We start from the raw sequence: 12,007 nt of genomic DNA, 5'->3' as shown, positions 1-12,007 counted from the left end.
GTTATCACAAGGGGTAGCTACTTAGGATGTTCATGAAGAATCAACCCCCCTAATTACAGCTCTGTTATGTGATCCGGCAATTGGTCCAGGTCTATACTACCTCCAGTGGCTGCAGAATCTTTGTTGCATCTAGAATCTTTAAGCTGGATACTCTTAGGGATAAATGGGAATGTGACAGCTGTGTAGGAGTTTAGTGACTGTTCTTTAGTAGAATCACTTGTTCTTGGTGAGTATCTATTGCCCTGAAAGTGAGGTCTAGAAAATGCCACTATCTCAAGGTCAGGAGGTATGAGTCCAATTAAATGTGAATTTTCTGTTAATTCCGGAATATCATGAGAATTCATTGTGCACCTTAGATGTCCTAGAACAATTGCTGACTCTAAACTCTTGAGATCTTCCAATTTACTATCTTTATGTTTGTATTCACAGAGGAGAAACGAATTGGGAATTTGTTCATTGAAACTTGATATGTTTTCTATTGGTTTAGATAACATGTTTGTTGAAAAAGACATTAGATAGTTCTTTGATGTAGTGAATAGGTAAAGGAATATTGCCAATAGTGAAAGTGCCCCCACAGCTGTTGCTAAGATCATTGAAATGTACCTTCTGACACGCCATGAGCCTATGAATGAATAATATGCATAATAAATTATGCTACTAATTTCCGGAATTGCAATAGGTAAACCAAGTTTTTTAACAATTTCATCGTGATTAGCTCTGCAATACATGTGAAGTACACAAGGAGCACTTTCTGCATCTTTATCAATTAAAATACCATTTAAATATGTCTTAGAATACTCTTGTTCAGCTTCAGGTGTAGCAGCTTCTCCATTTGAATTCTTTTTAAACCATGAACAATACTTCTTCCCTGCAATATCATGAGGAATAATATCAAGACAAGAACCATCTAGATCTCTTGATAAATAAAATAATTGGCATCTATAATCAATATCTATATTAATGCTATCCATTTCTGTTAATCCACAAGATTCAATTATTGCTTTCTTCGTTTCTTCGTCTCTAAATTTTCCTTTAGATATGAGATAAAGTTTGCTGAGCCATTTCTGGTCATTTACTTCATTTTCAGGCATAATTGATAGCATACGAATGGCAAGTTTAGCAGTAGTTATCCAATTACCTGAGTTTAGATATCTTAGGTCTAGTTTTTCTGGTGAATCTTCTCTCCTATCAGGCCATGAAACATCTAAATCAGCTCTAAACATACTATCATGGAAAGCATCAAGTAAAAATTGAGATGATGGTTGTTCACCACAAGATAATATATCCACTCCTGTCATTAAGTATCTCTCAACCAAAATATGTGGGGGCTGTAGGAAGCAGACATCAAATGCATCTACATGAAGTACTAGGTCATTCGGTGGCAATGTCTTACAAAATTCACGAACTTTAACTAACTTCCACCGAAAGTTTTGCCATTTTTCACCAAGACCCAAAATGTGAAGTCTATATCCTAACTTCTGTGCTGACACTAGAAGAGCTGGAAAGTACATTTCACAGTGAGTAGCAGGAGTTAAGACATGTAACCTCCGTCCTTTCATTCCCGGAAGTTTAGAGACCAGTTCATCAGCCCCCTCAACACTAAGACTTCTATCATTCATCTTAAAGGTTTTAAAGAATCTTTTTAGTTCTAAGTATTGAAAAAGACTGTGGAAACGGGAGCAATATGGAAAGGCGGTTTAATTTACTACCAATAAATATAGACATCTACATGTATGATGATCTCTTTTCTTAGAAAAAAGATGGAAATATAGGGTTATCTGTAATCTAGCTGATTTTCTAATTTAATTATATATTAAGAGGGTAATTTTAACTACTATATCTAGAGTGATTTTGTATTTTTCTAACACTTGAGCTCCATTGTAGCTGTAGTTTTACTAGATAGAAATATAATTCACTATAACTGGGGCATAATATATTGGTAATAATCCTTTGCAAAGTTGTTTTAAGTATGAATTTAAGTTCTTAATGACTTTAAATATCCTATTATACCTATATATATATGGGTAGGTTCTGAGGATTGTAGTAATGTAAGAATATATTCCCAGACCTAGGGTTGAAAAGATAAAAGTAAAGTGCATGGTTTGGATCTTTCATTATATAGGAAACAAACACTTTTAAAATAGATAAGATAGGAATTTACATAATTTACTAATGAATTTTGGATATTTTCGGATTATATTGTTATTTCTAGTTGTAATAGCTGTACCTTCCCAGTGCATGGAAGTAGGTGAAGAAAACAATACAATAAGCTTAGAGAAAGAAATTGTAAATGTAAATACAACTGAAAACAACTCAGAAATTAACAAGATAGTTAATGATGTACGAAAAGATCTGAGTTCTCCTTTGGTGCAGAGAATTCTTAATGGAATCAGAGACTTTTTTAATGAAATAGGTAAACTAATTTTGTTACTCTGGAGAGAGATAGAAAAGAGTATTAATAAACCAATTGTAAATAGTCAATTTACTGGTAATAATAGTAATGATGAAGTAGATGCGAATTATAATAAATTAAACCGAGTTTTATTAGACTTAGTCAGATTTCAAAATTCATCACTTTTGGAAGACAAAGATACAAATTTCGCTTTAAAAACTACTTCTGGACATCCATCATCTAATATGAAAAAAAAATATTTGAATAATTTTCAAGAGGAAGAAGAATTATTATCACCAATAGTTCTATCATTAGTTTATATTGGACTTTTTATAACCTGTTGGATTATTGCCTTTATAAGGGATAGAGTAGACTGGATCAGTATTTATAAAAGACCACATACTGTATATCTTCAACAAATACCGAATAAAATTATGTATGAAAAAAAAGTTCCATTAATTGAGAGACAGATGATATTACCATGGATATATGTTCCGTCTGTAAATGTGACAGTAGGTCATATTAGAATAATCACAATGGTGATTCAAACAATTTTTTTTCCTGTTTCAATAGTTTATTTAATATTATCGGGATTCAAATATCAATATTATAACTTTGGACTTTTACATAATAAGCTTAAAGAACTTTATGATAGTTTGATAGATAATAATTTGTATCCTAATTATTACTATATAATTGGTTTCATAACATCATCTAAAGATATAGAGAACAAAAAAAAACTTGGGAAAATTATGGATAATACTACAGTTCAGATGTACAATAATTGGCTTGATCAAGAAAGCTTGCTACTATTAAATGTTGTCCGGGAGTTAAAATATACAGATGAAACAGAGAATTTTCCTACTTCTTTTCAGGTACACAAATGGAGTGATGATTTCTGGTTTAGGTTAGATTCTGCCAATGTAAATAGAATTGTAGAACTATTACCTAGAATAGCTTCTATTATCTTACTTACAAAAATTCAGTCTAGGGAACCAGTATCCTTAGATTATTTAAGAAGGGTAAAAATGTACATGATTGGTATAGAAAATCAGGGTATTTATGTACGTGATTGGTTAAATAAAAATATTAAGCAAAATAATCCAAAACTGTGCATACCATTTAATTGGATACCAAGAAAACCTATTGGATCAATTAATATATTATTACATAATGATGGAATTAATGTTCTAATAGAGGAGTATCGTAAAAGAATTGGAATTTATGCAGAAGCATCAATACAACTGTTTTTTGATACAAAATCAAATAAGGCTGCAAATGTTGAATGTTATCTTTGGTTTTCAGATGAGATGCAAAGTTTGTGTATACATCCTACAATTCTTTGTAATTGTACAAAGGGAATAGATGCTTTAGATTGGTTTGGACCATTTGGATTTATACCATTTGAGACAATTATCTCTACCCCTCAAATAGATACTATAAATGGGACTATTACCCTTATGAGAAAAAAGAAAGCAATATTTTTTGATAGAATTGATAAAAATCTCTCAGTAAGTTCGCAGGTATTTTCAACTATACAATCTGAGTATTTGTTACCTTCAATCCAATTTTCAATGATAAATAATAAAGATGAAATATTAAATGTTACAACAATACTGAACAAGTTTAGATATAATTCTAGAACATATTGCAAACCTATTGGAAATTTGAGTATCTCTACAGAATCAACATGTTCTTTTGAAAGTGTTTTAACTAAAGTCTCATATTTACCAAACAGTGTTATGAAATCTAATACAAATGACGTCTTCTGGGGTGATAAATTAAATATAAAATCAAATTTAGGAACTCAAGATTATTTATTTGACAATAACTCTTATTTTTGGGACTTTGATATGCCTGTACCATTTACAGCAGTCCCTGTAATAATTAATGGAGTTTTAACATATTTATGGCTAAATTATGATTCTCTTTTATTGTGTATACAGAGAAAGGATAAGGCAATTCAAGAAGATTGTAACCAGCAAGATAACTCAAATAGTGCTACTGATGAAAGTATTCAATGTTCAACAGATAATAATACTATATCTTTGACTCAACTCAAAACATTTGATAATAGGTTTCAAATAGAAAGTTGTTCAAGCACTCCAAATTCAGATTTTAATTTTGAGGTTATGGAAGCTGAAAATATTAGTAAACAAAAAGATCCTGATTCATCTTTGACAAATGAAAAAATAATAAATAATGTTAAAGTAGAAAATCTTAATAATGAAACACAATTACTTAAAGGAGCTAATATATGGAAACCATTCAATCCAAGCCTAACAAAGATACTAAGTATTTATACAAGTAACAAGATAGTGAATTTACATCCAATATATGGGGTTCCAGGAGTTTTAGGATCGGTGATTTGCACTAGAGGTTATGCTATTGGGTCAATAGTTAATACTAGAATTTTAACAGATTCAATTGAAGAAATTCCAGAAGAATATAAAAAATTTATAGAAGCTCAGGTTTTATTGACTTTTGAGGGTGGGTTTGTATTAAAAATATCTACTTTTACTCTTGGAATGGCTAATGCAATTAAATCTAATTTGGATGAAATACTTAAAAATATGGAAGATTCAGTAATGAATTCAACAAAATATTTAACTGAATCTACTAATGAAAAAGAAGTATTATCTAATATTAATAATTTAGCTTCTACATTATTGTCAAATGGTATAAGTCCTCCTGATATTGCTTTACGTAGCCAAAAATTATTTGAATTTCAATCTCAATCCTTTAAAGCAAGCCTTTTTAAATTCTTTATGGAATTTCATCCAGTATCAGGTAGTCTAAATTGGAACTCAGCATCTCCAAGAATATATCGTTGGCTATCATATGTTACTAGTTCTACGATTGCACACTTTTTTACTTTCTATATGCTTAGTATAATGTCAAGAAGGCATCCCATATGGAATGGAATTATAGTTGGTTATCTAGCATATTTTATATTGAATATTTGTAAGTCAATTTTAAACAAATGCATGAATTTCCCATGTATTCTACAAACAATGAATATTAGGCAACAAGCAGCTCATATGCATTATCGTTTATGGATTAATTGGATATCATTCAGTACTTCAATATTATTATTTATCATTTTAACTATCCTAACTATACTACAGTCTATAAAGCAAGAAAATAATACAGTTACATCAAATAGTATTCTGCTTAATGAAATGTACTTTGCTATTGGTACATGGATAGCTGTTTTAGTTCTATCTGCATTGTCTCTCATTTTACAACCTCTATTTTTGGCTTTGATACATGCAATTTTAATTTATATATCTCAGAACTACAATTATTTAGATGGCATTATGGTTAAAATGAAATATATTAGATCATCTGAAGTTACAAAGACTGGTTACTTTCCTGTAAGACCTGATGGTATAATTAAGATACAAAATAATATTTACAACAGATATTAAGATTTTGATGTAATAAATACTAGATAATACAACAGATACTACCGGTGCTAAAAAAGAATGTATTATCAGACTATACAATCTATGAATAATTTTTAATAGTAACATTCAAATTGATCACTCGATTAACTCGAAAATTCCGCTATACATTAGAGAGCGATTATTTCTTTACAAGTCTGCAAACTACATGGGCTTTATATGTACAGGACAAATATCTCATTTTGGTATTGTTGCATAGGAATTAATATATATTCCAGTGTAAATTATAGTCAATACTATAGTATCAATTACAGTTACTATGAATAACCAGATATTTAGGCTGAATGTCTTAACTTTATTATTTTTTATATCGCCATATTATTTGTTTCATTATACTTCTTGTAGTGAATATTCAGAATTAAGCGTGTTGGAAACAAGCTCTGATTTACCAGTTAATTCTGAAAGTAGTGAGAAGTTATTAAATGTCGTAGCTTTTGAAGCTCATAAAGGGTATGGAGATAATCGATCAAAAAGTTCATCCAATAGTCTTGCAACACAAAAGATTGTAAACATGATAAACTCATATACACCAGATACTCTAGAGAAGTCTGAAAGATATGCTGCCAATATGATTGCTATAGCGAAGTTAAGGGAAGAAATAATGTTAGATGCAAAGGAATATTTAAACTCAATAATATCTCAGACAATGGTTATTCAAAATAGTACTATTCTTCAAAAAAAACTACTAGCTGCTGAAGAAAAATTTAAATTATCTGAGAATAATTATTTAATAGCCAAAAAAGCTTCTGAAAGGGCTGTAGCTATATATATTGAATTCATAAGACCTAATATTGATCCTAAAAGCATTAAAACAATCCATACAGAGGGTGAAGCTTTGATGTTAGCTCATAATCAGTTAAGAAAAATGGATAGAGTGTCATTGCCTGACATGGATGCTAGTGAATACGAACCTCTTAATATTGATGATTCAATTTTGAGTTTTGCAGAGAGCCCTGCACTCTCTGAAGAGACACGTGAAAATAGGCTTAGAAGAGTTTTGGATGAAGTATCATCTAATATTGAGGAGAAAGAAGAAATACCTCAACATAAATTAGAAAATTATGAAGAAGATATAGAAGAAGTTAAGAGTATAGAGGATAATACGCAACAAACAAGTGCTAATTTATTAGCTGATGAAGGAAATATTAGAGATAATGAAAGTATAGATTTAGCAGATGATCAATCTAATGTAATAGATAAATATCAAGAACCAACACTTCTTCATAAAGCTGAGAATGAAATTGATGATATAAAAGAAGAAGCTAAGATAAAATTAGATGAACTTTTTAATATAAGACCTACAGAATTAAATACTGCAATTATGATACCAGGAGATGTCCCTTTATTTCTACAATATGCATATAGACGTTGTTATATTAATGCAATGTTAGGTAATTTTTTTCTAGAAGTGTATGTCCTCCCAAACTTAACATTTCCAGATGGAATTTCTAGTGGATGTGTTCATTTACGTTCTTATAAGATGTATGAAACAAATTCCCTTTATGGAATAGCTGGTATGTATCGTAAAATTATTATTGATATGCGGAGGCTTCCATATATACAAGATACAATACCTCTTGAAGAAAGTATTATGAAAATACAATTAAAATTAGATGAGATTAATGAATTATTGTGTATTTCTCTAAGTACAGCTCCAAAATCTTATAGGAAAGTTGCTGAAATTATTAAAAAGTTTCCTTACAATGTAAAAAGTACTTTAGTTATGATGTCTCCAGATGACAGAAGGTCACCAGATGTAGACTACTCTTTTACTAGTCAACAGTCTACATATGCTGCTCCAACTATCTTATTACCATCACTAACTCCACACTCAGAAGTTAAACTAAGGGAGTTTGATAGATTATTACAGGCAAATAAAATTCCTACTTCAGAAATAAAAAAGAAGCTTAAGCTTCTCAAAGAAACTCCTCCATGGGTTAAAGATTTTGTTATTAAAAATTCAAATTACAAATACCATCAGTTTCAATTTAATCCTTCATTATGGCACTATGTTGACTTCTTCCAATTCGGGCTTCAATCCCCAACTAATCCTAATAGTATATGATAGAAATAATTTGTTTAAATTTTAATCAAAAAAGTGCATTGATTCTCTATCTATCAAAATAAATACATTTTTAGTTTATTAGAGACAAAATTTACACTACTATCTTCACTTTATACAACTAGATTATATGAAATCACTTTTTTCTATTACCTAATAGCTCATGATGCATCACGGAAATAGCGCCTTATCAACGATACCTTAAGAGTTTATTCTAAACAGAAGTCGCACTTTATTTAGAAATAAAAAAAAAATAATACTTAACCGTCCAATGTTATTCTCTCTAATAATAGCTTTTATCTCATTTTCTTATTATATTGATTGTTGCACAATCAAAAATCTCCCCAAAAGCTATTATTGGAATCAGAGTTTACAACGTTTCAGTCTGTTAACAAAACAATCTATAAGTGATGATGATAGAATAAAGTGTAGAGAGAGTGAATTATACATTACTCCATGGAGTATAAAAGAAGCTGTATTTTCAAGTGTTGAAGAGGCAGAGGAAAGGCGTATATTTCTAACTAAATGTATTACATATTACTCTGAATTATCTAGAGATTTATATTTTAAATATTTGGAGAGAAAATATAGCTCTAAATTTTATCAGAAGATCTTTAATATTTTTGATATATATATAATAAGGGAGAAATATCTTAAGTCTATTGTGACACTTGGACGTTTCTTAACTAGTTTAGGTATTCTTTTACATAAAACATATGAATATGGTTTTAATCAAAAAGGATTGAAATATCCTCCAGAACTCGAACGTGAAATTGAATCATTAAGTGGTATAATTTCAGTTAGAAGACCATACACTTATTCAAGCTGTAAGAAACTTGTAAAAGATGCTGGTATTTATGAAATACTAATTAATATTTCATCTGATGATAAAGTTCTCTTATCTAGAGTTAGGAAATGTTCGATAGTTAGAGGAATAATAAATGGTGCTATTCGTAAGGCTAATGAAAGTGCTATGGAATTTCTTAATAGATATAAAATATCTCATAATGAAAGATACTTGCATGAGTCTTCGAGATGGAAAAACAAGAAGGAAAAGTTGTATTTACTACATGGTATTGTTACAGTAGCATTAGCTATAACTTCTTCAGATATATTAGTTAGTAAGAAATGAATATAATCCCAAGATAACATATTGAATTAATATTTACTATATAGCTTCTATTAGATATAAAACTTTTAATATTTAGATATTTTATAACTTTTTTTTAAAGAAAAATATAATTCTTTAAAATATCCAAGTATCGATAATATTCATTTATCTACATAAATACATATAGAAATCTTTTTATAGAATCAATTATCTATATTTTTCAAAATTATATTTCTAATTTCCTTAATACATTTTTTTTAAGATTTCACTATTTTAGGACTAATTTCATATTATAGCAAGTAGCATATAAATTATAACATCTCTTATCCTTGCTCATATTTACTAGAAGAAATGAAGAAAGTATTCTTTTACTAGTCAGGAACTTCCTATGATACTTCAATTACAATAATATAATTATTACATATATATTCAAAAATTAAACTAAGGTTTTGATTAAGTGTTGCAGACAAACAAGTTTCCTACTTTAGAAATAAAAAGTTTAAATTTCTCAAAGAAACACCTCCATAGGTTAAAGATTTTGTTATTAAAAATCCACATTACAAATACCATCAGTTTCAATTTAATCCTTCATTATGGCACTATGTTGACTTCTTCCAATTCCGGGCTTCAATCCCCAACTAATCCTAATAGTATATGATAGAAATAATTTGTTTAAATTTTAATCAAAAAAGTGCATTGATTCTCTATCTATCAAAATAAATACATTTTTAGTTTATTAGAGACAAAATTTACACTACTATCTTCACTTTATACAACTAGATTATATGAAATCACTTTTTTCTATTACCTAATACTCATAGTACATCATAAAATGTGACACCCTATTTATTAATGGTACCCTTCCTGAAAACTTAGATATATAATTGTTTAATTTGAAATAAAATAGTTTAGCACTATTATAAATAATATCAAAATTAATAATAATTTCATTTTCATCTATTTATTATGTAAATTGTGATAATAATAGTACACCATGGTTTCATAATATGGAATGAAAGCTTGGGACGTTTGTACTTGTTAACAAGGCAACCTACAGATGATTATCATAGAATAAAATGCAGAGGAAGTAAAGTAATGATTACTCTATTGAATATAGAAGAAATAGTATTTATAGATACTAATGAGATAGAACAAAGACATCTATTTCTAACTAAATATATTATATATTACTCTGAAATATCTAGGGATCTATATTTCCATATACTAGATTAAAGTTGCATGTTAATAAATATGTACCTATTATTAGTCTTTCTGAAGTTTACAAATTAAGAAGAATATATCTTGAGTCTATTAAAGTACTTAAATATTTCTTAATTAATCTAAATATTCTACATAAAATATATGAATATAATTTTATTCAAAAAAGATTGAAATATCCTCCCAGAATTGGAATGTGAAGTTGGATAATCAATTAAGAATATCTCAATTAAAGAACCATATATTTATTCAAAATATAAAGAACTTTTAAGGGATACTGGAGTTAAGGAGATATTAATTTGTAAAAGTAATGAACTTCATTATACCTAAAGCTGAAAGGTGTATAATAGCTAGAAGAGTAAGAGTAATAACTGTTGCTATTCAAAAAGTTAATGAAAATTTCATAAAATTCTTAAATAAATGTGAAAAAATCTCATAGTGGAATATATTTGAATAAGGCTCTAAAGTAGAGAAAAGAGAAAGTTATATTTACTAAATAGTATTATTGAAATAGTATTAGCTATGATTTTTTTCAGATATATTACTTAATAAATGACTTGAAAATTAAATTAGCAAATTACTTTAATATTTGTTACACAATTCCTGGTAAAAATAGAATTTTGAGCTCTTAAATACATTGCCTTTTGATAATTTTTTTTGTTAGGTGACATAGAAATAGTAATTCCTTAACACTTCCAAGCATTGTTGATAAAATTAATTTACCTTTAGAAATACATTTAGAAGCCTTTTTATAAAGTGAATTGTTCGTATTCTTTAAAATTTTATTTTTGATCTCCTCAATACCTCTTTTTAAATCCTCATCATCCTGGAACCAATCCCATGTTCTAGCAAGTAACATATAAATTGTAATATCTTCTACCTTTGCAATATCTATTAAAGCAAATAAATAGAATACCCCTTCACTAGGATCAAGATAATTATTCAACTTATTAGCTGGAATATCATTTACTTTAATATATGGATTAAATATAGTTATAATTCTCTTTTTATATTCTTCTAGAAATGTTAGGATTGCTGCTCGTGTCAGCTCAGTAGCCTCCAAAGTACTTAAATCCTTTCCTACTTCATTATAAAATTCCCGTTGTTTATCAGGAGAAAGTTCCCTTCTAAGATTTATAATTGATTTAAGTGAATATTTTTCTTTTAATATTCTCATAGATTCTTGTAATAAGTTTTGGTCTATATTTCCAGTACTCAAATTATGCACCCTCAGTATATGCTCATGTAAATTTTCTATTTTGATCAACATATTATCATATTTACAGAAGGTACAAATGGTATAGTCTTCAATATTTTCACAAAAAAAGTCCTCCTGATAGTCTTCGAACATTTTTCAAGTGTATATAAGCCTTTTATATAAAATTCCGCTCGATACAAAGGGTATACTCGCTGATATACATTGTATAGATGTGACTAGAATTAGTGAATATTAAATTAGATTAGTATGTCAATAAATATAAGTCAATACTTCCAGATTTTTGGAGATATATGCAATACCATATTAATATTATTGGTAATTCCACTGAAAAAAAAGGCAGTTGTTAGTTAAAAAAACAAGGTATAGTGAAATATTCCTTGGTAATTAAAAAAATATTAGTTCTATTCTATATAATCTGTCAATGTGTTCTTTTCTAAGTATCCAATAAATAAGAAAGAAAATCTTCCTCTCCATCCTATCTTACAGGGTATTATATTTTAGCGCTATTGGTTCGCTTATATATTGTAATTTAGGGTTT

The 12,007-nt window shown here is 28.5% G+C and overlaps 5 protein-coding genes across 5 annotated transcripts, besides 6 other annotated features; 3 read left to right on the top strand and 2 right to left on the bottom strand.

The window, feature by feature from the left end:
- Positions 1-53: 53 nt before the first annotated feature.
- CMU_039140 (uncharacterized protein) lies at positions 54-1,619 on the bottom strand (the record flags this gene model as incomplete). The annotated part of the gene is made up of 1 exon (XM_002139160.1): positions 54-1,619. The coding sequence occupies one exon, from the start codon at positions 1,617-1,619 to the stop codon at positions 54-56; it is 1,566 nt and encodes a 521-aa protein (XP_002139196.1).
- A 553-nt stretch (positions 1,620-2,172) lies between these two features.
- CMU_039130 (uncharacterized protein) lies at positions 2,173-5,823 on the top strand (the record flags this gene model as incomplete). Its single annotated transcript, XM_002139159.1, has 1 exon — positions 2,173-5,823. The coding sequence occupies one exon, from the start codon at positions 2,173-2,175 to the stop codon at positions 5,821-5,823; it is 3,651 nt and encodes a 1,216-aa protein (XP_002139195.1).
- A 295-nt stretch (positions 5,824-6,118) lies between these two features.
- On the top strand, positions 6,119-7,924 carry CMU_039120 (uncharacterized protein; the record flags this gene model as incomplete). Its single annotated transcript, XM_002139158.1, has 1 exon — positions 6,119-7,924. The coding sequence occupies one exon, from the start codon at positions 6,119-6,121 to the stop codon at positions 7,922-7,924; it is 1,806 nt and encodes a 601-aa protein (XP_002139194.1).
- Positions 7,925-8,152: 228 nt separating this feature from the next.
- Positions 8,153-8,180: a sequence feature (AT_rich).
- A 12-nt stretch (positions 8,181-8,192) lies between these two features.
- CMU_039110 (uncharacterized protein) lies at positions 8,193-9,053 on the top strand (the record flags this gene model as incomplete). The annotated part of the gene is made up of 1 exon (XM_002139157.1): positions 8,193-9,053. One exon carries the CDS (start codon positions 8,193-8,195, stop codon positions 9,051-9,053), a length of 861 nt encoding a protein of 286 aa, XP_002139193.1.
- Positions 8,535-8,562: a sequence feature (AT_rich).
- Positions 9,054-9,107: 54 nt separating the features above from the next.
- Positions 9,108-9,176: a sequence feature (AT_rich).
- A 260-nt stretch (positions 9,177-9,436) lies between these two features.
- Positions 9,437-9,473: a sequence feature (AT_rich).
- Positions 9,474-9,947: 474 nt separating this feature from the next.
- Positions 9,948-9,980: a sequence feature (AT_rich).
- A 372-nt stretch (positions 9,981-10,352) lies between these two features.
- Positions 10,353-10,411: a sequence feature (AT_rich).
- A 467-nt stretch (positions 10,412-10,878) lies between these two features.
- On the bottom strand, positions 10,879-11,601 carry CMU_039100 (uncharacterized protein; the record flags this gene model as incomplete). The annotated part of the gene is made up of 1 exon (XM_002139156.1): positions 10,879-11,601. The coding sequence occupies one exon, from the start codon at positions 11,599-11,601 to the stop codon at positions 10,879-10,881; it is 723 nt and encodes a 240-aa protein (XP_002139192.1).
- Positions 11,602-12,007: the final 406 nt, after the last annotated feature.

Source organism: Cryptosporidium muris, genomic scaffold (genome assembly GCF_000006515.1).
Source record: "Cryptosporidium muris RN66 scf_1106632373453 genomic scaffold, whole genome shotgun sequence".
In the NCBI taxonomy this organism is placed as follows: Eukaryota; Apicomplexa; class Conoidasida; order Eucoccidiorida; family Cryptosporidiidae; genus Cryptosporidium; species Cryptosporidium muris.
The sequence above is the reverse complement of the archived record's forward strand: the minus strand, read 5'-3'. Positions and strand labels throughout refer to the sequence as shown.